This window comes from Xiphias gladius, chromosome 17 (assembly GCF_016859285.1).
Source record: "Xiphias gladius isolate SHS-SW01 ecotype Sanya breed wild chromosome 17, ASM1685928v1, whole genome shotgun sequence".
Classification (NCBI taxonomy): domain Eukaryota; kingdom Metazoa; phylum Chordata; class Actinopteri; order Istiophoriformes; family Xiphiidae; genus Xiphias; species Xiphias gladius.
In genome coordinates this window covers 15,497,889-15,523,359 of record NC_053416.1, presented here as the reverse complement: position 1 = coordinate 15,523,359, position 25,471 = coordinate 15,497,889, and the positions used below count along the sequence as shown (strand labels likewise).

The window sequence follows — 25,471 nt, the reverse complement described above, 5'->3', positions numbered from 1 at the left end:
TGACCCGAAGAATTCCCGAGACTGAGTACATTATGCTTGGATAATGTGTAGAGTACAAAAGTTAAGGGTTTGTAGATACACGCGTGTGGTGATGAAATGAGTGGGAGTTTTGGTTTTTTTTTTTGATGAGCGACTGGTGGATCTGATTTCAGCGGAGCGGTCGTGTCTCGCACGGGTTCAACGTTTCTGGGACGGATGGATTCAGAGTGGGCAGGGCCGCTGGAAATGTCTGCTGGCCTTTTCTTCACCCCCCCCCCCCACCCCCTCCCAACTTATGCAACTCCTTCACGGACGCAGATAGGAAGTGCGCTGTACCGGTCACACTCCGCTCGATGTATGCGGCGCGGAGTCGTCATGGCCAGATGAGGGAGAGGGGGGCAAAACTAAACAGCACAGACACACAACTGCACTTTACAAGACCCGTTTTGAACATCAGGGTTGCTCTGATGAACCAGCTCGGCCCTGGGCTACTTATGTCATCTTTCACACGGTGTTGTCATCTTCGTCTGGTCGGTGGAAAGGAGGCAGGACACTGTCTTATCCTCCATCGGTTTAGTTCAGCTCTGGGCTGCAGCTTCACGCTGTTTGTAGAGTTTTGTATGGCTCCGTTAATTATTTTTACAATCACTTGGAGGAGTCTCCATGTCCCCGCGCATTGCCCATATTAACTCCGGTGAATTACAATGATGAAATAGTCGAATGCGTTATTGGATGCACGGTAGATAAATAGCACCGGGCCAAGCAGACATTTTTTTCCTGAATTCAATTTGATGGCCAGCTGAGCTCCGGCTCATCTTGTGCATGTCTTCCACTAGAGGGCAGGGCGCTGTGGCTGTGCCTGCACGGACAAACGGGCTCCGGCAGGGTTGGCCTCATCAGGGGCGGATGTTTTCTCAATGCAACTTCCCAACCCCCCCCACCCCCTCCAAAACCAGGCCTGACCCGGGCCCAGAGTCAGAAAAAATGGCTCCAGCACAGCAGGTCGGGCCCGCTCCTCCGCCGCAGTCTGTCCTCTGTGGCTGTCTCTCCTCACCTCTGTCTAAAACCTGGCCCTCTGCTTCTGTCCTTCACCAGGAGCAAAAAAAAAAAAAACTGGAAACTGCACAGAGAGGAATTAAAGACCAGCCGTAGACTAGCAGCTGACTTGCAGTGTCACTCGTGTCCGTCCAGTTTCGGGGGCTGGGAAGGACTCGTCTGGCGCATTCGGAGCTGTAAATAAAACATTAACACATAAAGTGCTCTCCGGGTCTGGTGTTGATGGTTTATGTCTGTCCTTGGAGTGAAACATTTCCCCTGCAACTGCGGCAGCTTTAAACCCTGCAACCCCGCCCCTCAGCACTATCACATGAATCTGGGCTCAACGCTGGATGTGAAAAAAAAGTTTGGAGGTCTGTCTGAAACCACTTCTCTCCAGCTAGTTTCACACATATGACTGTTTATATTTTTTTCCCCCCACCGTGGGAGTCTTTTGGTTCAAAGTTTGCTTCGGAAATCAGTGTTGGTCTGCGTGTTTTCCCGGCTGTGATTTCTCCAGCTTAGTTTTTTTTTTTTTTTTTTTCCCCCTGCAGGAATACAGAGAGAGAGAGAGAGGGAGGGAGAGAGAGAGAGAGAGAGAGAGAGACAGAGAGGGGAAAACGGTCTGGCTGCTTGAAGGTATGTGGGAGGCATGTAACGTGTTGTACACCACTCAGAATGATTTTTGTCAGCGATCCCTGCTTTAAACGGCGCTCCTTCGTCTTCTTCGCCCGCCGATTGTTTTTCTTTTCACAGCTGATTAACTTGCAGCTTGAAATAGCCAGCGACACAACAGTTCAAATGGGGAGGGGGGGTGGGGGGCTGGAAGTGTAAACAAATCCGAGCATAACTCCAGCACTCACACGCATCTACTCTTAACGGGCCTGGCGTTTATTCTCCCCGTGTGTGTGTTTGCTTGTTTGTTTGTGCGGTTGAACTTTTTCGACAGCTTTGTTTCGACTACAAACTTTTGGCGACATGGACGCGCACCGCGGCGCGCCTCCGGCCGGGCAGCAGGTCGTGCACGTCCGCGGGGACTCGCAGACGGAGCTGGAGGCCCTCTTCAGTGCGGTGATGAACCCCAGCAAGGCGACCAGACAGCCGGCCTCTCTGCCCATGAGGATGAGGAAACTGCCGGACTCCTTCTTCAGGCAGCCGGACCCCCGGGGCCACTCCAGACAAGTACTGATCACAGCTGAGCAACCGCAGCTAGACGCTACACCGCATGCATGACGAACTGCACAGTAGCCCCGCACAATACACTGAGTGACCAGAATAACACAAATCCAAAGCATGTTGTGTTGGACTGCAAATTATATGGAAAAATATTTATCCTCAAAAATGTGTTTTGTCCACCTCCATTCTCATAGACGAGAGGGCAAACATATTACATTCATTCCAATGAAGCCTTGAAACAATTAGTAAACTGATCATTTAGTTAATCGAAGCAGCATTAGACGGCAGTTTTGGTCATGGCTGAAACTACAGATTATTTTCATTATAAATAAATCTGCCCATTATTTTCTTGATTGATCGATTATTTTATTGGTCCATAAAATGTCAGAAATAAATAGTGGGGGAAAAAAAGGAGAGCCCATTACAGTTTCTCTGAGCCCGAGGTGGTGTCTTTTAAATGTATATTTTATTCAACCAATGCTCCAAAACCGAAAAGATACTCAGTTTACTATCATGTATGACAAGGACAAACGTCTGATCTTCACATTTGAGGAGCTGGAACCAGCAAATGTTTTGGGACTTTTCCTTGAAAAATGCTAAAATAATCAATGGACTATCAAAATAGCTGCCGCTTCGTGTTCTGTCAATTGACTAAAATACTTGCAGCTCTGGTTTTGATAACTGATTAATTTGTTGAGTCATTTATTGCACGCATATGCCAAACATTTGCTGGATCCAGCTTCTCAAAAGTGAGGATTTGCTGGTTTCCTCTGTTTTACATCTTTGTAAACTGAATAACTGAGTTTCGATGGCTGGTCAGACAAAATAGGTCATTAGAAGGGAAATTTGGGCCTTTTAATACTGCTTTTGGAATATTGTATTTGCATTTTAAGGTGTTTTTGATATGTTGTCCAACTCCTCTATGCATTCGAACGCTATTGGGACCCACTCTTTCAAGATGATGATTATTATTTAAGATAAAATTGGATATTGATATAAACAGTTAAACAACAGATGAGATGTTTAAGCCACAGAGAGAAACATTGTGGTCTGATTTTGTTGAGATTGGAAAGGAGTCGCAGAGTTTCACCAGCACTCAAACTGTCTGTTACAAACAAAGATGCCTTTCCGATCTCTTCAATTTCATGTTTATTGTTGTTTGTTTATTTGATGACCCGAAAACACACCTTGAATCTGTGTCTTATATTTGTAGATGTTGCTCAAACATTGTAATATAATTCCTGAAATTTGCTGGACTCAACTGTTCACTGAGTTTCACAGCAAACTGGCTAAAGGATTTTTAGATAACTTTGCCAACAATCTTAAACTAACAGCAGTGAAAGCTGCTTGGCAGAATGAATCAAACCATCCTGTAAGATAAAGCAACCAGACGCGTGAATGACCAGTTTCACTGTTCTTCCTCTAAATGTCTGTCCTTCCACCTTTGCTCACTCTGGTATCGATCCAAACCATTTTTCCCCTGCTGATTTATGTTTCGGATTGCCATTTGTTGCTAGTCATGGCAGTTTTAAACCTTGCTTGTTTCTTGTCAGGCCAGTTCGGATGGAGGCGTGTGTGGCTCCCTCACACCTCATCACGTCCGCGCCCATTCCTCCCCTGCCTCCCTCCCAGTCAACTCCCTCTCTACTCAAGCGGCAGATGTAGCAGCGACAACTATCATACCTGACGACGTGCCACTCCCCCACGGTTGGGAAATGGCCAAAACGCCTACTGGCCAACGATACTTCCTCAAGTAAGAGGTCTAACTTTTGTTTATCCTTGTGTTCAGTTTGTTGCTCGGCAGGTTACTTGAAGGGTTTCTGTTTAGTAAGACCCAAAGAGACAGCCCCACCTTGTTCTAACATGATGTTAGAACGAGGCAGGTTATATTCATTGTCAGTTTTGTTTTTTTATATTCTGTTGATGTTAGAACAAGGTGGGTTATATTCACTGTCTTTTTTTTTTGTCATATATACACACAAAATGTATTTTTTTCCCCCCAAAATGAGTCGTATTTTGTCTGACCAATTATCCAGAAGTCAGAGGTTCAACTTAGAATCATATAAAAAAGACAAAAGCTGCACATCCTGGGGATGGGAAGCTTGAACTAGCTATATTTCTCCACCTTCGCTCGATAAATTATCCAAAAGACTAAGATTGAATCATCAAAATTGCTGACATTAATTTTATCTAGATCATTCAACTGATTTAAATGACCAGTCATTCCAGCACTGACCCTTTTTTAATTGCACAAGCAGTACTCTGTACATTTTCACTGAAGTTCTGTCCTGTTATAGAAAATATAAAATGTTACATCCTTCTCGAATGTAATTAAAAGCACAGGGAAGAGAAAAAGAATATAAAGGGAAACAGACAGAAACAGAAGAGAGAAATGCAACTGTGCAGATAGAACCAGGACTTAAACTCAATCAGTTGCATGCAAACAGAAATGTTCCAACTAGTTTTGCAACCAGTGTGGTTTCAGCCAGTTTCATTCATGAGAGCACATGGCCTGACAGCTCACACTCCTGTCAGAGGCCACAGGAGCTTACAACAGCACAAGCAGTGACGTTTGTCTGTGTGAGCGTAGATGTACGTGCACATCTGGTAGTACAGGTAAAGCAGGTCCGAGGCAAAACGTGCCTCGCAATTCTTATCTGTCAGGTTACAGTGGTTTAACAAATGCAGATATGTTTAGACTTGTTGTGTGTTTGCAGTCACCTGGATAAGACAACCACTTGGCACGACCCTCGTCTCTCGCAGCTTCAGTCGGCTGCAGCTCAGCATCCTATCTCTGGCCCTCCGGTCCATGCCCATTCCCTCAGCAACCCAGCACCCACTACGCAACCACAAAACATCAATCCTGAGACAGGTATCACTCTGCCCCCCCCCCCATCTCACCAACCAGTTTCTCTTTAAAGCACAGACTTGCTTTTACAAGTTCAACTCCAACTCCCGTGGGCCAGGTCTGTGCTGGGTTTGATTTCTTCAGGATTCCCTTTTGGTGTCTACATCCATGGCTTTCGATGACTTTGCACATTCATAGATTAAAGTCCGGGTTGAACCCTGATGACTGTCTATGATGGAAGCCGCTTTAAAGAGATGGGACTCTCAGGTTTGATAGTGAGAGCATCCCACTAAATTGAGAGAAATCTAATACTCAGAAAACAAAATGGTGAAAGTCAAACTCAAGCAGTTAATTCATATAGGTGTTTTTATTATTTAGATGCAAGTTCTATAGCTTGCTCGATCGTTGTTGTCTTTTAATATATTCCGGTAATGTCAAATTTTCATAGGGTCGGTTCACCCAAATTACAAGGTCCCTGGCAAGATTGAACTGGGGCATGCGATGATGCAATCACACGGTCAGTGTCTAAGAGATCGGTTTACAATTTTTGAAGTCAGTGCCCAAATGAACATTGAGACGGGTTTTGCTGGCTGTAATCATTCCTTCTGTTCATGCTGGACATTATTAATGTGGATCCTCCTAGTTATGCATTTCCAGTGAAAGTGGAGGAGGACAAAATCCGGTCCTCATTTTGTGCGAAAATGTATTCAGTTGTTTATCTGAAGCTGATATGTAGGTTCAGCCTTTCAAATTAGACAAATGACATAGATAGCTTCCAAAGTTAAAGTTGTTTTTAGTACCCAAACCACTGTTGGGGAAACATAAAGAGGGAATTTTGTACCAAAATACCAACATATCCACGTGTTTTGACTAATTCAGACTTCTGAAGTGTCACATAAACTTCAGCTAAACATTTCAATGCATTTTTGCACAGAACAAGGACTGTTGATTTTGTTTTCCATCACTTATATTGAAAGCGCATTAGACAGGAATCTCTTTATATCCAGTCTTAACAGGAGGAATAATGTTCATATAAGCACCTAACTATTGTCTTTAAGACAGACTTGCAATTGTGAATCCATCGTTTAAACCCCTACACCACCAAGTGGCTTCTGTTTGCCTAAGTTTTGAGATATTTGTCTTGGAGATTTCCAGTGTCTCTCTTATACAGTGGAGGTGAATGATTGTTCATTTTTGGCTTTCAAGACGTTGAAAACAATGAAACATCATTCAAGCAGCTATAATCAATATTTATATGGTAACAAAGGATCACATGAGTACTTGTGTGTGAAAGATGAACCCACAGACTCCACAGCATCTTTCAGCTCATGTTTTGGTTTTCAAGTGTTTCAACTATACCGCTTTGGTTCACTCTCAACACTCTTATCAGCCTTGTTTGCAGCGGAAGCAGGCAGTTGTTTACAGCAGAAAAGCTCTCAAAAAAACCCCACTGGAAACTACCTGCTCAGCAGCACCAGCAATGGCTGAGAAACACAGTTAGAGACTAACTGGTGAAAATAGTGGAGCATTAGCAGCTAAAGAGCCACGTATTTTCCTCAGGAGTTGGTATAGACCAAAAACAGCTATAACAGAGTGAATCCTGGACTTAGATTCACCAGGTGGTCTCAAACTCGACTCCAAATAGGCAAGAAGTTCACTATAACAACTTTATTAGGTATGTCATTGCTGTGTTTAGATCTTATTTTCTACGGCCTCCAAGTGGTCAAAACATAAGTTAATGCAGGTTTCAATAAAAAGACAAGCAAAATGTTTTTTTTCCAGAATATGGAGAATAATGGAGACAGTGTTTCTGGAAAGAGGAGTTGCTGTTGAATTTCTATGTTGTAATTTGGCTGAACAGACCCTTTCAGAATAAAACACTTTGATTCCGTCTTTTTTTTGACAGTGAGCACCCTGAGTATTGACACTATTGCATAGTTCTTTACAAAACCTCCCAGCCACAGCAATCAGGCCAGGTGCACATACTGTAGGTTAGACGATTTTTACTCTACAGAACGTACTGTAGCTATTTTCCACTAACCTTCACCTCTATTCTCAAATCTCTACAAACTAGAAGTTAAACAGACATTAGAGGACGTGGGCCAGATTCTACTTTTTACTCTCAACAGTCCGTGCACTCCATCCACCATTTGCCTTCTCACTGTGTACTTTCACTGCTGTTCAGGTCCACTGCCTGAAGGCTGGGAGCAGGCTGTGACTGCAGATGGAGAGGTGTACTACATCGATCACATAAATAAGACCACCACATGGGTCGACCCGCGTCTAGGTAGCACACTATCAAATTTGTGTCTCCTGAATTGACAATTCTTGTTTGTCAATGAGAAGCATTTTGTTCCAATGTCCACCATCTCAAGTTGCTGTTTAGCAACCAAAAATAAGAAAGATCGCAAAGTTTTGACAAGTTTTCCTCATATGTCATTACTGAAATGTTTTACCTCTGGGAAATATTTACTTAATTTTCAAAAAGTTCTTTTTCTATGAATTTTATGTTCCAGCACAGAAGATGAACCCTGGCATCCTTGGCTTGGCAATGCAGCAAAGGCAGGAAAAGGAAAGGCTCAGATGTAAACAAGGCCTCCCTCAGCAAATCACACCACAGGTCAGAGGTCAAAAGTAAATAAAATGCCGTTTCATGTAAGCACAGTTTGAGTTTTAGATGACATTATACAAGTATGTGTGTGTGTGTGTGTGTGTGCGGTTGTGTTGTAGGAAGCAGGAGGAAGAAACCAGATGACCGGTGGGATGGACCATGACAGGAACGCACCGACGCTTGTCCCGTCTCTGGATGTCAGGATCAGAGCCTCAAACCACGAGCCTACACTTAATGGGTGAGTTCTTTTTTAATATTATTGTCATGTACTGTTACCACAGTGTTAATTGCCAGAGAGTTGTGGTCATTAGGTGACAGAAGTGGAAAAGGTATTCATAACCTTTACTTAAGTAAAAGCAGCAACAAAATGTAGAAATAATCAACGAAGAGCAAATTTTCCTGTGTATAAAAAGTAAAAGTCTTTGAACTAATAGCCCGTTTCAGAATGTCAACCCAATTAATCACTTTTATTTTATTATTTTATTATTTATTTATTTTTATTCACCATACATTGGGGATAAGTGGAATTCCATTTATCCAGCTCATAGCCTTGAAAGCTGACATCTCAAAGACTGAACAGCGTGTCTTTCCAGAATAAATGTTCTTAGTTACTCTGGATAATCTATTAATCTCGCTGCCAGCAGTTTTCATGAAAAATATTTCTCTGTTAGCTTCAGTGAAAAGTGCATGGTTCCAAGAGAGATTATTGTGTATGTATTTCTGTAAATTGTACTGTGAGCTCAATGACTACTCAGCATTTCTACTGGTCATTGCATTTTTTTAAGAGATGACAGTCAGAAATAAAGGGAACTCTTTGTACGTGCGTCTTTTTCTTGTGCAGCGCTCACTCGCGCAACGAGAGCACTGACAGTGGTCTGAGTGTCAGCAGCTTACCCCGCACATCGGACCACATGTTGAGCTCTGTGGATCACATGGACACTGGTAATACACACACACACACACACACATACACACACACAAGTTCACACACATTCACACAACCATACAACAACAAACTCCGAAATACAGACCGAGGCTTTCTGCAGTGGAAAAGCAGGTTTGTTTTTGTTTTTTTTGTCAGTCATCCCTCCAAACAAATGTGTATTTTACTGAAACCCAAGTAATGAAGAATACAGTGTCCTGATTTGGCATCTATTGATCTAAATCTACATTGCAACCAATAGGAAGAAGTTTATTTTGGGTGCATTTTATAATGTGTCACAAATTTAGCCAGTAATAATGCCTTTTTATGTTGGCTTATTTAGTTGTAATACCTGAAACTTTCTACTTTAGAACTAAAAACTATGTTATGTTTTAGAAAATGGATGTAAACTCCGATGTTTGCACTGGCCTTCCAGTAAATAGTAATATAACTGATGGGGAAACAAATAATTTCCCATTACAGTAACTTTCTGAAAGACAATGCTGAGTAATAACAGTGAAAAAAGGCTTATCAAACGCATCAGTAATAATCCAAAAAAAAGGAAGGAAGTCTTTAAATGCAGAAAAGTGAGAAAATGTAAAATGCTAATTATGTGCATAAAGACACACACTAAATGACATAAAGAACACAGAAAAAGACTTGGCCTGGCAGCTACACTGGACTGCACCAAACTTTACACTCTTCCTCAAGTAGCATCCAAATGATGCCTCGATAATTCCTATTTATTTATTGTCTTTTTATTTATCTGTATTTGTGTACATATTTATCTAATTCAATTTTCAGCTCTGCTCTGTATTTCGTTGTATTTATTGATTTTTGCATATTAAACGCAAGAGAAAGAGATGGAAAACATGAATTCGGCATTTAATTTATGTACATTCACACTGTGTGTGTGTGTGTGTGTGGGGGTGGGCAGCTTTATAAAAGAGACAATCCCTGATTTTTTAAAGACACTCAACAGCCCATCGAAATTCCCAAACTTCTCCCAGCTCACTGTAAATATTAAAATATTTTTCTGACCTGTCGTAGGTGACTCTGGTGAGACCTCCTCGATGACCTTACAGGAGTCGATGCCTGTGCTCCCCATGTCTGAGGGCGAGGAGCTAATGCCCTGCATCCCCGAGGGTCTCAGTTCAGACCTTCTGATGGACATGGAGACCGTTCTGTCTGGGTCGCATATGGACAGGGACAGCCTGCTCACCTGGCTATAGACACACCCGGCCTCTGCCCCTAAATATGGTTTGACGTCAGATCTTCACAACATGACTGAGAATTTTGGAGGATTTTTTTGTGCTTCAAAAGTGGTACAGAGCAACATAAGTGAGAGAATTCGCTACTGTTGTGTGAAGGATACCTAACACTACTCACACCCTGAGGAATATAAAAACCTGACTCTCACAGAAGGTGGTAAGCTGCTGGCATTCTCCTCTTTTTGGGCTTGGTTTTACAGATATGCACGACGGAGCATCTATATTTTGATGATGCTCATCGCTTCTCTGGTAAAGTACATCGGAGCTAATTTTAGGGTGCAGATTTTTTTTTTTTTTTTAAATCATCCCCACTTGGGTAATACCGTTTGCAGCAAATCTTTAAAACACAGAGGCAAGTCAAGTTCCAGAAGCACAAAGAAGACATGCTAAAATAACACAGAAGCAGCACAATACATATTTAACTGTAACACAAAACATATCCACATTTATCTCTGTTACTTCATTTAGCCTGTGGGACAAAAGAACAACATCTACAGTACAGCTTTTACCTCTAGGCTTGCAATTTTTGTTATTTTAATGCACATGCTCACAGTTTTCCAAAACATGCTCTTAAGAAGCATCAGGACTGAAAGCAAGAGATGAATCAAAGAATGTATCTTGATTAACACTAAATTGGTTCCATAAAAGCAAAAAACCCTGCTCAAAAAGCGCTCTACGGCGACACAGAAACATCAGGGGGAAGAGGACGCACGCTTGTGGTGAGCCAGCAGAAGGTTAAGAAAACTCCCATTTACTCTCAGACTTTAGAAATGGTCAGTTAAAATGCCCACGAGCCAGAAAAAACAGAATTAAAACCCTCGTCACAGTCACTTGTAAGTCTGAGTTGCTCACAAGAATTTTTTTTTCAAAATGAAGTTCAGGAGTACAGGAGCCACAGTAGAAACCTCATTCCTAAAAAAAAAAATCAAAGCCTTGTCAGAAAAACCTAGAGAAATAAAGGCTACAGGTTAGTGCCGCTGTGTAGAGGAGTCTTAACTCGACACTAAAGTTAACATTAAAGCGGGTTTCTAGGGCCTCTCAATACAGAAAGGATCACTGGAACCTAAGTAGGACGTCTACGGTAAATGAACACATGGTCAGTATAATGCAATCCAACACAATACAAGATTTCCCCCCCGGAAAGTATGGTCCTGACGCATCTGGTCTTGTGATCAATTTAGTAAGCAGATGATGGCGTAAGCAGTAGTCCCACTCATAAGATACAGTATGTGACCTCTGGTGTGTGAAATATCACCTCCGTTCTTTTTACCTTGAGTTTACAGTTTTACTGGGTTCGTTTTTTTTAGAACAGTAACCCACATCAGGAAATCCTGCAACAGCCTAGCTATAAAATCAACAATTTTGAAGTTACTACTATTCAGGGTTTGTTAATGCTGTGTTTTAGTTTTTGATTTTGTATTGGATTGCATTTTATTGTAAAGTGTTCCAATCATTTTGTCCACTCTAGCATTGAATATAAGATTTGCAGAGTAGTATTTATTGGAGATCTGTTTTATTGGATTACAATATATTGTACAGTTGTAATACTATTATTTCCACCCCTTGTTTAAGAAATGATGCCATATAATTTCCATCAGGGCCTGGATGTTTTTCCTACACTGGCCTTATGTTTCAGTAAGAGAACAATATTCATTGAGTCAGCCAGCACCCCTTCAACTTTGAGATTAGGCTGTTTTATTCCCTCTTCTCAGTTTTTCCACTACTGGTTTGATACATTCCTAATATATATTTTTTTTTTCACATTTAAAAAGAAATCTTTCATTCATTGGCATCATATTTTTTTTTCTCCCACAGAAAAACATCAGTAACACCAGTAACAGTTTCAGCCACATTTTTTCAGTTTTAGATCCTTACCTAAAACCAAACTATAACTTACAAATCTTCTACACGTGATACCTTTGCTGACCATTTTTGGATGCATGCAGTACAGATTCAGATTTTCAGGTGCATTTTTCTTACCAGTACAGGCATCCCTTGTTTTTCCATAATTTCCTAAATTAATTACCAGACTCTTGAATATTGCTTGAGTAATGTAATCACCTACTGTGATCATCAAGTCTGCATTATTCTTTCAGTCATGCACTATCGTGGTGTGGTAATGCAATTTAAATGCAGATTGATTTGCAGCATCTGCACTGCATTACCAATCAGTGATATAATGTAAGACTGAGAGAAAACAGTGCACTTTTGATGCTCACTGTGATGAATTCTTTCTTACTTTGAGAACGCACACAAAGCGAGGTGCAGACATATAGTCACCATAGATACCATGTATACAAAAACCCTATTATCGTCATCCTCTTCTTTAAAAAAAAAAAATCTGTCCTTGGCTCAAGTTTTCACTCTTACAGAGCTGTTTCGAAAGTGGGAATGAGGAAAATACTGTGCCTTAAAAATGGGCCTCAGAGCCATTTGGAGAGTCAGAGCATAAGTCGAGGACCCTGTTGTGCCTCCTCAGAAAAGCAACATATTAATTTTGGATGCTGTGTTCTTGGTATATGTTGTTCTAACTACAAGTGCTATCTGGAGCTGTGATACTGGAGGCGGTCGTCAATATGGGGAGCTCCGTAATTCTCCTCCTTTAGTTAAACTATATAATAAGTATATAATCTGTTTTTATCTGCTGGGTTTTTTCTGCAGTGTGTTTATATTTTATCTGAATTTGAAGCTGTTTTATTATTGGTGAGAGCATTTCTTCTAACCAGTTTCCTTTTTATATATACAGCACATAGAGGTAAAGACTTCATTCACAACATCCCCAAATAAAGAGCCAAGTCACCTTTTTATAATCCTTTCTAAATTAAAGTACCATGAGCTCATACACATAATGCAACACACTACCTAGCCTATTATTTATCTTAGCATGCATGACACTCGCTATGTATATTAAATATAATGATGTTTATTATCCTATTTACAGAGAGTTTGGAGGCAGTCAGACTTGTTTTGTACCTTTTTATGCATGTGCTTTATATAAATATATTTCTTCTTACTCTCACTGTAATCATTTTAGAGGAGTTTCTGTTTAATAAACTTAAATACACCTGACAAATCTTCTACTGATATGTTTAGTGTGGTTGTAAAACTACACCTTCACATCCTTATTGGACGACTGGTTTCAATTTTTTGTATTTCTAGTAAGACAACAGGTTAATTTAACTTCATTGGCGTCAGTTGGGTAGGGAAAAGGGAGCAGTGCTTAGCCCTTCATAGCTGAGCTGAGTTTAGTTTTGTGTTGCGCTTTAATAGCTCGCTGCTGTATGTAACCTTCCATACTGAAAATGTGTGAAATCCAAACATAAACCCCAGCACAATGTCATCAAAATATTTTAAAAACGCTATTATGAAGAAAAGAAATTCTTTGGATATTCCAATACTTCTAATAATGATCAATTCTATTGTAGGCAATAATGTTCACAACAACCCCTTTGATCAATCAGTCAATCACTCAGCAAAGAACCGTTTTACTCATGTGTTGGTACTTTAGAGGATTCTTAAGACTAATTATTAAAAGTTTGATCAATTCAGGCTCTGGTGAAGCATTTATTTTTATACTGGCCTAGATATCAACAAGAGAGACACATACTTAAATTTTCACTCCAAAGGAATCGCATGACACTAGGTATTGGCGAAATGTTGCAGAGGAGTCCCGGTGATGTAGGGTACAGGGCTATTTTCAGATGATCAGAAAACAGGAATTATCGGGACAATTTAATGTGTTCGTACAGTAACTGGTCCACACTCCAATCCAGAAGGTGGCGGTAAAAGCACCCAGAAGTTGTTCGCCAACCGCCATTAAAACAAATAAATAGGATCTCAGATTGATGCCTTAGTTAATTGGGAGCATCTGAAGCAGCAAGAAGCGGTGTTGACTTTTCTCTGCCGAGAAGCGTCGACATTACTGTGACTTACCGAACTGCGAAACGGTGAGTGTGACCTACCACTGGAAAGGGCAGGACGTGTTACTGCGGTGTGTTGCGTTTTAACCCGTGTGTTTTTAATCCAGGTTTATTTTCCTATCTCGGTGCTGCTGCACAGATAAGTGTGAACAAAGTTTGACTGTTATTAGCGTTAGCAGACCTTAGCGTTAGCAAGCTAATGTTCGCTGATCTTATCAAAAGTGGTTCCTGCGGGTTGTTGGATGTCACATCATAGGTAACTGTTAGCTGACTGTATGTTTTAATTAATGTTTGACCCCCAAAGCCAGTTTTAAATCTATCAAACTCCCTCCTAAATATTGAACGACAAAGCTGACGTTAGCTCTAAAACTGAATTGGACCAAAACATAACCAGAGTCAAAACAGGAGGAGTTTTTTTTTTGACATTTTACAGACTAAAGGAATTAGTGATTGAAAACATAATTGGCAGATCTACTGGTATGGAAACTTTTATTGTTTGTTGAATCCCTATCCACTTTGTAATTATTCAGTAATGAATGATTGCACAAGATCTTCCTTCTCAATATTTATTCCCAATATTTCACTTTCATCTTTACATATGAGGCACTGGAGTTGGCTCTTATACTATTTGACAGTAAAACAAATTCTCTTTTTGTTTCAGCACTGTGTTGAAGCTGTATGACATGTATCATTAGTGAAATACTCAGATCCTATAATCTTTTAACATTATAGGAAAGTGGCCATTAAAGGTCTTACTGTATTTATTATTTTTGGAAATCTTGGAATTTTTAGTACAATTGAAAATAAATGTATTGTTTTGACCATTGATGATTGTCATGATGAACCTGTCAAAGGTCTGTGAGTTTGAAAATAATACGGACAATGACTTAAAGAGGTTAAAATCCTTCAGGAAGAGTTTCTACACGAACCCAGTTCAACCTTTTTCTTTTTTGTCTGTTTTTGGTTTTTCTTCATTTCTACAGGTGCTGCAAACATAAAACTAAAGAGGGAGGCCCATTATCCCTACCAAGGGAGGATCCAGTTTTTCTTATTGAGTTTTTACTGTTCAATTATGGAGGCTTAGAAACTGACAAAAGGGATGTCCATGATGGGGGGAGGGGTTTGAGATCTCATATCCCTTGGTCTGTGTGTGGACAGACGGTTGACAAATTAAAGGAAAAACCTGAATAAATGAGTGGAGAAACAAAAAATGTAGATGCTTCCACATAGGTGCAATTCATGGTACAAATAAGCAATTAACATCCAATCATGTGGCATGTATAAAAAATGCTGAGCAGGCCCAGTTGATTCAGATTTTGTATCAAGATGGCAAGAGGAAAAGATCTGAGTGACTTTGAAAGAGGGTTCATTGTTGGGGCACGGATGGCAGGAGCTTCAGTCACAAAGACGGCTCAACTGGCTGGTGTCTCAATAGGAACAGTGACTAAAGTGACATCTGCATTTACATCAATGGGAAAGACATCAGTATATAGAGTTGGAAATTGTGGTCGACAACGCGCATTTAATGACCGTGATGTTCGTGCATTAGTGCAATATATAAGAAAAAATAGAAAAGCAACTCTTTCTCAGGTGACTGACAATGTCAATGCAGGACGTGATCAGACTGTGTCAGCAAGAACAGTCCTTCGACAGTTACATAGAGAGGGATATTATAGTAGGGATGCAATGCATAGATCCCTCATTACAAAGATGAATGCACATTTGAGAGTTCAGTGGTGCAAAAACCATAGACACTGGTCTACAGAGATGTGGAAAAAAGTGATATGGTCACAAGAGTCATCCTTCACCATATTCTCGACAACTGGGCAAGTGCATGTGTGCCGTACGCCACGAGAACAGTACAGGCCTGAATGCTTGACCCCTACAGTGAGGGGATCTGATGGTTCTGTTATGCTGTGGGGGGCATTTTGCTGGCATGGTTTGGGTCCACTTGTCCCCTTAGAGGAAAGGGTCACTGCAAATCAATACAAAGTTGTTCTAACTGATCACCTTTATCCTATGATGAAACATTTCTATCCTGATGGGAGTGGCCTTTTCCAGGTTGACAATGCCCCCATCCATAGGGCACGAGAGGTAACTGAATGGTTTGATGAGTATGAAAATGATGTGAATCATATTCTATGGCCTTCACAGTCACCAGATCTCAACCCAATCGAACACCTTTGGGAGATTTTGGACCAACGTGTTAGACAGTGCTCTCCACCACCATCGTCAGAACACCAAATGAGAGAATATCTTTTGGAAGAATGGTGCTCCATCCCTCCTGTAGAACTCCAGAGACTTGTAGAATCAATGCCAAGGCGCATTGAAGCTGTTCTGGCTGCTCGTGGTGGCCCAACACCTTATTACAAGGTTGGAAGTTAACCTTTTTTGTCCATCTGTCACTGTGGCTGGTGGATTACAAAAAAATCTACCAGCCTCAAAAAAATTTTTACCAGCCATGTTTGAACCAGTGGTATATAACTGCATGTGAGTAATGATACAAGATCTACAATATTCTAGCATGATTATTTAGATTTAGATCAGTATTTAACATCCCCCCATCCTCATCATTCTGAAGTCTTAGCAGTGCTTTCCAGAGCATTCCTCTTTCCGTCCATGAATTCTGGCCTTTTAGGTCTGATGGTAACTCGATGCCAGAGCTGGATGGCAGGGGTGGGGTCATAATCCTCTATAGAGGGGGTGGAAAGGTGGACTGTCACCAGGTCAGACAGGCTTCTTGATGTAAGATGGTACCTCCAGTCACTCTTCATGAACTTCATTTGACTAAAGCTTCTTTCAAATTCTGCTGTAGAGGCTGGTAGGGTGAGAATGAGGTCAACCAAGCTGGGGATGTCAGGGCCATGGTGTTGCAAAAGCCTTTTGATTGGTGGCCAGAGGCCGGTACTACAAAGCAGGATTTGTGGTTAGCGAGGTAACTTCAGGTTTAACCCTTGGATTTCAGGGTTACGACAGTGGTTAACTTCTCACTGAGTTCATCGCCATGGTCACTTATGCTGCACACCTAAGCTGCTCCTGAGCAGGTTATGTTCGAGATAACTGATCAACGCGTATAAAAGCACTGGCTACTGACCAATCAGTTCTCTTGGAAAATAGCATCACTATTTGTAGAAGGTCCCGTGTAGCTCGGTGCGTGGCTCGTGAGAGGGTCTCATAGGAGAGCAAGAGTGTTCAAAAACCAGCAAACCCCTTTGGCTTTCCTTACGATTTTTTTTTTTTATATGAGCAACCCACATTATTGCAGAGGGACAGCTCTCCTCAGCAGGAGTCTACTCCTGTGTAGGAGGGCCGCCTCCTGTCTTCTTCATTTCATTTTTTTCCTGTTGGCTGCAAACATGTTTAAGCCATTTCATGTGCTTTTGTACACCCATATCATCCTACAGCAGAGCCTGACTGAAGCACTAATGTCTTGTACTTGTACTTTATAAGATATGAAAGTAAGCCTACTTAGTGCTTTGTATTATGTTTTTATATTTATTTTTTATTTGCTCCGGGGTCTGTTTGACATTGTCATGGTTGCAGCTGAAAGAATAAGTTTAATTGTCATACAGGCCACAAGAACACATTTACTTATTAAAATTAATTATAGTCAGATCTATTCGAGTACTAATGATGGGGAAGTTATATAAGCTTATTATGCATTCACACAGTCTGTGATTTTTTTTTTTTTTTTTTTTTCTTTTTCTTTTTCTTTTTGCTTGCTTTTCTTCCTGCATTTGGCAGATGTAACTTTTAGTCTGGACTCTGTGTTTAACTTCTCTGTATTTGTTTAATATTGTAGTTTGCTCTTCATTTGTAGTGTGCTGCTCAGCTGCCAGTGGTTTGCAATTGGTCATATGCTGCAAACACAGCCCCTTTTTTATGTGAACACGCTCAGGAAAATCGGGATTGACTTACTGAGTTGATAACGCCAGCGTGTGAAATTTAGTGTGACGCGGTTGTTAGGCTTAGTGAAACCAGATAATGAAAGGATATCCTGGGTATGTTGAACCTGCTTCATATTACGCGCCCCAGGTCTTCATGTGGAGACTTTGAGAATGGTCCACCGGTCTGGGATGAGTACAGTAGTCACCCCTAAGGATGTCAGGATCCTCTCGATGTGTTTACTTAATTCCACCACTTCATATTCACCAAATTCTGAAAAGAGCGGACAGGATGAAAAAAAATCTAAACTACATACCTTTGCAGTGATCTGTGTCAGTAACTGTTAAGATTAACAAGCCTCGTAGCTTGGAGAATCCCCGTGCTCATGTCAGTGAATGCCTTTGTAGACTGGCAGAGTTGGTCAAGTAGCTTGAACTTGGCCTTCATAACAAGGATTAGGTATTGTCATAATTCTGGTGCTAGTCCATACAGGCTTTCAGCTTGACGCCAGGTCTGTGGTACAGTAGTTAGGCTGAAGGCTATCTTGAATAAACTAACTGTCCTAGGTGCTGCGTTAGTCCCTGGTAACCTCTCAAAAAATGGTCAATGGCCCTAAAGACGTGAGAACCCCACCTGGTGCCTCCAACCCTAGTTGGTACAATAGCCCATCATATTGAAGCTATGCTTTAGGCTTGCACCATTGTAAGTATTTTACAATGGAATTTATGCAGCCCCAGCAGCATATCTTCAAGCAGTTCTCCCCAAAGCAGCTCTTGATAGCATCCTTGAAAGCTAGTTCCAGGCAGTGAGCCATACAGTGAAAGCCCAGGACATGCATGTTACTTCCACTCAACCTGCTCACTACACCTTACCGTGCCCCTATCATCACCAATGCACCATCAGTTGCACATGCCACCAACTTGGCCTGCCACTCTTCTTCTCTGGAAACCTCCCTCATCATGTTATCTGTTGCCTGGGGATGTTCTCACCGTCTACTCTCCACATCCTGTATCCCCACGAAAAATATCACATAGAGCATCTCCTGTTCCATCACAGCAGTGTCAGTACACCGGTCAGCAATGATTGAGAGGAATCTCACTTCAACTATCTTTGACGATAGGGTCATCCTCTCAACTTCAGCTATGTGCTTAATAAACACCCTGGCTTGGTTCTGATTCACTGTGCTTCTTGTTCACTGACTCCCTGTGCTTATTCCCTTTTTTCTTATCTAATCTAGAAAAAAATAATGAAAAGTAAAGTGATTGTAGAAGTCAATGGATGACCATTGTTACCCTTATGCTAACTACACATGGCTTGCTAGCTAGCTAATGACATTGCATGACAGCTACTGTGTGTGTTTGAAGTATTTATTTAATTTGTTAGTTTAAGTTGAAATGGTTAGATAATGTATTAGACATGTCTGCAGTAAATGTACAAGACAATAATGTACAATGATCCTGGGTGATCTGACCACAGTGCGATATTATGATTACTGGTTTGAGGAAACATTTTAATTAAAGAAGTGCTGCACACTGAAATGTGTTTTTTTTTTTTTTGAGCTGCAAACTAAATGATATGACTATACTGTGATTAAACACATCAGTACTACTATATCAGTGTTGATGTTAAGGTGTTGCATTGAAATTGAATATGATTCAACATCTACTGTTTTAAGTCATCCTGAACTTTGCAAGCATTTGGGATTTAATGTAATGAAATTTATATTAAAAAAAGAATTTAATGACCTCTAATCAGAGGTGGTCAACCCAACTCTCCCAGCACCCGTCTTTGAGTGGGTGTCTGTGAAACCGTGCTCATTTTCAGATATATACAGATCCGGACTCATCATTCACTGGAGTTTTCACTATTTTTTTGCTAACCCTCTACTTAGTATTTTTCAATTTTGGCACAGGAGTTTGTACTTGTGCTTTTGACAGGTGTAGAAACACCACCGGACTGCTTTCTTTCCCTTCAGACCCACATATGGCTCAGCAGTGGTTGCAGATGGCAGCAGGTCCCTCAATAGCAACACAATGCTATATATGTTTGCAATCGGCATTTTTCACTAGAGTGCTATTCTAACTACATGCTTGGCTTTGAGAGCTCTGGCTTCGGGTATTATTGGGGCTGGAACCAACAGCTCAAATTGATACAGATCTAGACCACCATGGTCCTCCACCACACTAATGTCCACTTCAGGGGAGGGGAAAGGACATACATCTCAAAAGAGCCCTATAGCATAGGTGCCCCCACCCCACCTCTTACCCCTTAACGTTACCCCCAGCTCTGAGCCTGATTCCACCCACTTTTTATCATTTTGTTTAAATTATGAAGTGGGTGGAATCAGGCTCAGAGCTGGGGGTAACGTTCCACTTTAAGCTATTTAAAATAGTCACTTGTAACTGAAAAATAAACATTGTAGTTACAGCAGTTAAAAGTCCAGAGGTGGTACTCTGTACAAGGTACATGTAATATGGATTCAGGTGTAAAGTATATATGCAGGGAATAGGATGTTTTGAGGAAGAAAAATGAGAGATGTATCCAATGCTGTGTGATAATGGACTGGTACTTTTGTTTCCTCTGTACAACAGCCTTTAAGTTTCATACTTAGGTGAGCTTCACTTTTTTCACTGTCTTGATCTGAGTTAAACCTCCCACTTCTTCTGCCCCCTTATCTCTTTTACTATTTTCCATTTTGGTGTGACTAAGTGTGTCTGTGTGGTGGGCGAGATCTTGGGTTTTCTCAAACCTCCCTCCCTTAGAAGGACATTGCTTTTGCCTTACATCGATTATACTTAAAGGGGCAAGGTGTAAGAAAAGGCCAACTGTCGAATTCATACTCCAAACAAATAGGGGGCAGCTTTTTTACCAGAAAGTTGGGATGTTCACCCCTATCATAAGAAAAAAGACAATGCACTCTTTGGTCCCGCTTCCCCCCTCCCTTTCTCTTGTGCCAAAGTGGAACTGGACATTAGACATACCGGGACAGACCCTGGTGGGCTCCCTCATCGGTGGGCTTGTGTGCCGTCAAAAATAATGGTGGCAGGAGTAGAGGATGAGCTACGAGAGGTCGAGGAATGCGAGGGAGAAGGAGAGCAGCTGAAGCGGCATCATCAATAGCTGAGCTTGAGGAAAGAGTGGAGGAATGTCACCAAGAGTGGATGACTGCAACACAGGTTTATCACCTACTTGCAGTTACTACTTCTTCATCCTCTCATGAGGGCAGACTGGACACTACAGTGACTCACTATCGCCTCTTGAGGTATTACAGGACTGGACAGGGCTAGCTGGTTAACATGCTAGCTTCAATAGATGTATCTGTGTAACAATACATAGACGTCATTGACATAACGTCAGAACTATTATTTCTTCACATTCTGTTGATAATCTGAGTTAATTTTTGAATTTTTTAAAACTAGAATACATACATATTTTCCATTTAAATCCAAAAATGGAAACTCTTGTTCTATTCAAAAACAACCAGTTTTTGATGTGGTTATTTCGTAACAGGCCTCCATCTGACTTTCAGTGTGAAAACTCCTTAGGTATCAGTTTCTTTTGTTCTTTCCCTGTATCAGATATACACTTATAATTTATTTGCATTTATTTTTGTACCTAATCTCAAGGAAATATGTTAATATTATATTGTTTTTCATCTGCAGAGCTCTTCAGCATCTCTACCTTTGCTTGTTTCCCGGCTTCGGGAGTCACAGAGCGAGGCCTGGCATGGGTGACCGCGTGCAGTGTTTCAGGTGCAATGTGACGGCAGAGGGCTGGCAGGCCGGAGACTGAAAGTTGCCACTGTAGCTAGGAAAATCATAACTGAAGAAGTTTCAATGAAATAGATTTGTTTTTGACCACATTTTAGATTTACTGTCACTTTAATGGGATTCATTATCTTCGTTTCAATCTGTACATTTTTATTATTTGTGGCCCTGCTCTTCTTGTATGTTGTATTACTATATTGTATCACTAGTATTTCTTAACCTATTATTCATATATTCCCTTGTTTTGTTTACATTTGACTTATTCTGACTGAAGCACATTGTTAATAGGTTTTGTTTGGGACATACAAAGAGGTTTCATTATAAACATTTGATATATTAAATGACAGAAGTGGGCAGCAGGCTGCAGTACATCCACCTTACAACCACATGCAGCACCATGCAGGTTCAATGTGTGTCAGGGTGTTTAGTTTTTGAACAGTGGACATGACAGAAGTTTTTTTGTTGGTATTTGCAGCTGTATCCAAACACCAAAGACATGATCCAGTCTGTCATTATCTCTCTCCAGACAGATACTGTATTTGTCAGTGACGCCATTTGTCCAGTTTCTTTTCATTTGAGCTGGAAAGTCCTGACAAAAAATCTTGTTAGGCACACCTTCTCATGAACATAATCTCATGTTAATACTAAATACTGGACCCAAATGGAATCACTTTACTACGAAATAACTCAAGCAAAAGAGGAAATGACATATGAGAAACAAACATGTATTCAAATGGGTTTAAAAGAGTCATGTTTATTAGAATCTTTTTTTTTCTTTCTTTCATTGAAACCCCCTGAAATTTGTCACACTGAAAGCTCTTTGTTTTCCCTCAAGGTCGTAACGATGATGTCAAGTGTTTCTGCTGCGATGGAGGCCTGCGATGCTGGGAGTCTGGAGATGATCCGTGGGTGGAACATGCTAAATGGTTTCCTCGGTCAGTGCTGCCAATATCATTTTTTTTATGTTGATTGATAATTTGGTGTCAAAGTGTGTTGTCCAGACCACTTTAAACTGTATGAAAGCACCACCTAGCCAGATATTTTGATTGTCTAAATACATGTGGAAAGGATGGTTTACATGAATGTTTGTATTCTTGTATCTCTGGTTAATCGCAGGTGTGAATATTTGCTCCAGGAGAAGGGACAAGAGTTTGTTCACCAGATCCAGGCTCGTTTTCCTCGGCTGTTTGAGCAGGTTAGAAGAAAGCAGCATAAAATATTTTTTAAGTTGAAACATTTGGCATAGAATAAGTCATTTTAAGTTTTGCAAGTGAAAAAAAAGTTTTAGTTGTGTTGTTGTCTAAATGGAGCTTATTGAGGTCACATGATACAATATGAAGGGTTCAAGGGTCCAAGACTGATGTTTCTACTCTCTCTTCGTCTCAGTGATTCTTTTCAGTCCAGAAGAGGAGCGATCTCAGGACGCCGTCACGATGAACACCCTTGTGATCAAGTCCGCCTTGGAGATGGACTTTGAGAAGAGTCTAGTCCAGAGCAAGATCCTGACCAGTGGAGACCACAAAGTTGCTTCCGTTTGCCCAAGTGTTGAGAGATTTATCCTGGAGATTTCTGCTGTCTGTCTTATGCAGTGGAAGTGAATGAAATTTTATTTGTGGCTTTCGTGACACTAGTGCAGTGCCCATTCAAAATGTGCCTGTTGGGAGGGGCTAATTGCTAGGAATCCTTTCTGGGCTGCAATGTGTATGGGGTCAGTAGGTCTCCTTTGTTACTGCTGGAGTTGGCTGCTCCGCCTCGCTTGGATAGTGTCTGGTGATGGCTTAGAAAGTGCTGTCGCTGATGAGTTTAATCTTTCTTAAAACCCCCTCGCATGTGTGCACGTCAAGTAAGATATAGAAAAGTGTTGTTTGAAGCATTGCAGTCGACATTGCACGTCCTTGGGTCCTCAGCAGTACACCTGTGAAGATTGAAGTTTATCGGATGAGCTGTTGTCAAGAAAATCAAAAGACAGACAGATTCCTCCATTTACAGTTCCTAATAATAATTTCTAATAATTTCCTTTTTCACATTGTAAAAAATCATCAATTCATTCATTGGAATCATAGTTTTTTTCTCCCACAGAAAGACAGACAGAAAACCTGTAACAGTTTCAGCAACATTGCATTCAGTTTTAGCTCCTTAACCAATAACTAGACTATAACTTACAAATCATCTACACGTGATACTTATGCTGACCATTTTTGGATGCATGCAGCACAGATTCAGATTTTCAGGTGCATTCTTCTTACCAGTACAGGCATCCCTTGTTTTTCCATAATTTCCTAAATTAATTACCAGACTCTTGAATATTGCTTGAGTAATGTAATCACCTACTGTGATCATCAAGTCTGCATTATTCTTTCAGTCATGCACTATCGTGGTGTGGTAATGCAATTTAAATGCAGATTGATTTGCAGCATCTGCACTGCATTACCAATCAGTGATATAATGTAAGACTGACAGAAAACAGTGCACTTTTGATGCTCACTGGGATGAATTCTTTCTTACTTTGAGAACGCACACAAAGCGAGGTGCAGACATATAATCAATTCATGTGACTGATAAGTCACCATAGATACCATGTATACAAAAACCTCATTATCATCACCCTCTTCTTTAAAAAAAAAAAAAATCTGTCCTTGGCTCAAGTTTTCACTCTTACAGAGCTGTTTCGAAAGTGGGAATGAGGAAAATACTGTGCCTTGAAAATGGGCTTCAGAGCCATTTGGAGAGTCAGAGCATAAGTCAAGGACCCTGTTGTGCCTCCTCAGAAAAGCAACATATTAATTTTGGATGCTGTGTTCTTGGTATATGTTGTTCTAACTACAAGTGCTATCTGGGGCTGTGATACTGGAGGCGGTCGTCAATATGGGGAGCTCTGACCTTAAAAGCAAAGTTACCTTATTATAATCTTTTCTAAATTACCATGAGCTCATACACATAATGCAACACACTACCTGGCCTATTATTTATCTTAGCATGCATGACACTTGCTATGTATATTAAATATAATGATGCTTATTATCCTATTTACAGAGAGCTTGGAGGCAGTCAGACTTGTTTTGTACCTTTTTATGCATGTGCTTTATATAAATATATTTCTTCTTACTCTCACTGTAATCATTTTAGAGGAGTTTCTGTTAAATAAACTTAAATACACCTGACAAACAGGCGTTTCTACTGATGTGTTTAGTGTGATTATAAAACTACACCTTTACATCTTTATTGGATGAGTGGTTTCTATTGTATTTCTATTGGGACAACAAGTCAAGACGACAATAACTTCATTGGCGTCAGTTGGGTAGGGAAAAGGGAGCAGTGCTTAGCCCTTCATAGCTGAGCTGAGTCTAGTTTTGTGTTGCGCTTTAATAGCTTGCTGCTGTATGTAACCTTCCATACTGAAAATGTGTGAAATCCAAACATAAACCCCAGCACAACGTCATCAAAATCTTTTAAAAACGCTATTATGAAGAAAAAAAATTCTTTGGATATTCCAATACTTCTAATAATGATCAATTCTATTGTAGGCAATAATGTTCACAACAACCCTTTTGATCAATATATCAGTTTATTTCACAAGGATTATCCAGTCATTGTCAGTACTGCTTTTCAGAGAGTCCTGGTTTAGGTACATTTATTAAAATCATCATAATCACACGGTCAAGTGTACTGGCAATCATACTTCATTATACATTTGAAAGCTTGTTATACTTACACTTTACTGTAGGTAGGAATAACTCACTTGATAAACGTGTATTATTGCTCACACTCAGCAAAGAACTGTTTTACCCTTATGTTGGTACTTTAGAGGATTCTTAAGACTAATTATTAAAAGTTTGATCAATTCAGGCTCTGCCCTTGAACGCAACATTATAAACTGTAGGGATTTTCAGGTAACCTGGATTTCCCTTCAACAATAAAAGTGGTGTTTATAATGAACTAACTTCAGTCCTAAAAACTGAGTTTTAAGGAAAATTATCTAAACTTCACCCTTGAGGGGACGCCGGTAGAAAGCTTGGAAAAATTTACAGGTACTTCACAAAACATGAGTCAACATAAC

General features: G+C 40.6%; 2 protein-coding genes across 3 annotated transcripts; both read left to right on the top strand.

The window, feature by feature from the left end:
• Positions 1–1,133: 1,133 nt before the first annotated feature.
• On the top strand, positions 1,134–13,387 carry LOC120802621 (transcriptional coactivator YAP1-like). Of its 2 annotated transcripts, XM_040150624.1 has the most exons (10): positions 1,134–1,388; positions 1,569–1,653; positions 1,964–2,196; positions 3,744–3,943; positions 4,908–5,062; positions 7,224–7,325; positions 7,555–7,658; positions 7,769–7,887; positions 8,491–8,591; positions 9,622–13,387. In XM_040150624.1, exons 3-10 carry the CDS (start codon positions 1,993–1,995, stop codon positions 9,801–9,803), a joined length of 1,167 nt encoding a protein of 388 aa, XP_040006558.1. In that variant the 5' UTR covers positions 1,134–1,388; positions 1,569–1,653; positions 1,964–1,992; the 3' UTR covers positions 9,804–13,387. The 2 variants fall into 2 exon arrangements, with proteins under 2 accessions (XP_040006558.1, XP_040006559.1); XM_040150625.1 differs by lacking the exon at positions 7,224–7,325 and having other exon boundaries at positions 1,137–1,388; positions 9,622–13,381.
• A 291-nt stretch (positions 13,388–13,678) lies between these two features.
• LOC120802964 (putative inhibitor of apoptosis) lies at positions 13,679–24,575 on the top strand. Its single transcript, XM_040151174.1, has 7 exons — positions 13,679–13,789; positions 14,746–14,817; positions 20,607–20,823; positions 21,310–21,399; positions 22,250–22,349; positions 22,531–22,609; positions 22,801–24,575. Exons 3-7 carry the CDS (start codon positions 20,793–20,795, stop codon positions 22,801–22,803), a joined length of 303 nt encoding a protein of 100 aa, XP_040007108.1. The 5' UTR covers positions 13,679–13,789; positions 14,746–14,817; positions 20,607–20,792; the 3' UTR covers positions 22,804–24,575.
• The last annotated feature ends 896 nt before the right edge of the window (positions 24,576–25,471 follow it).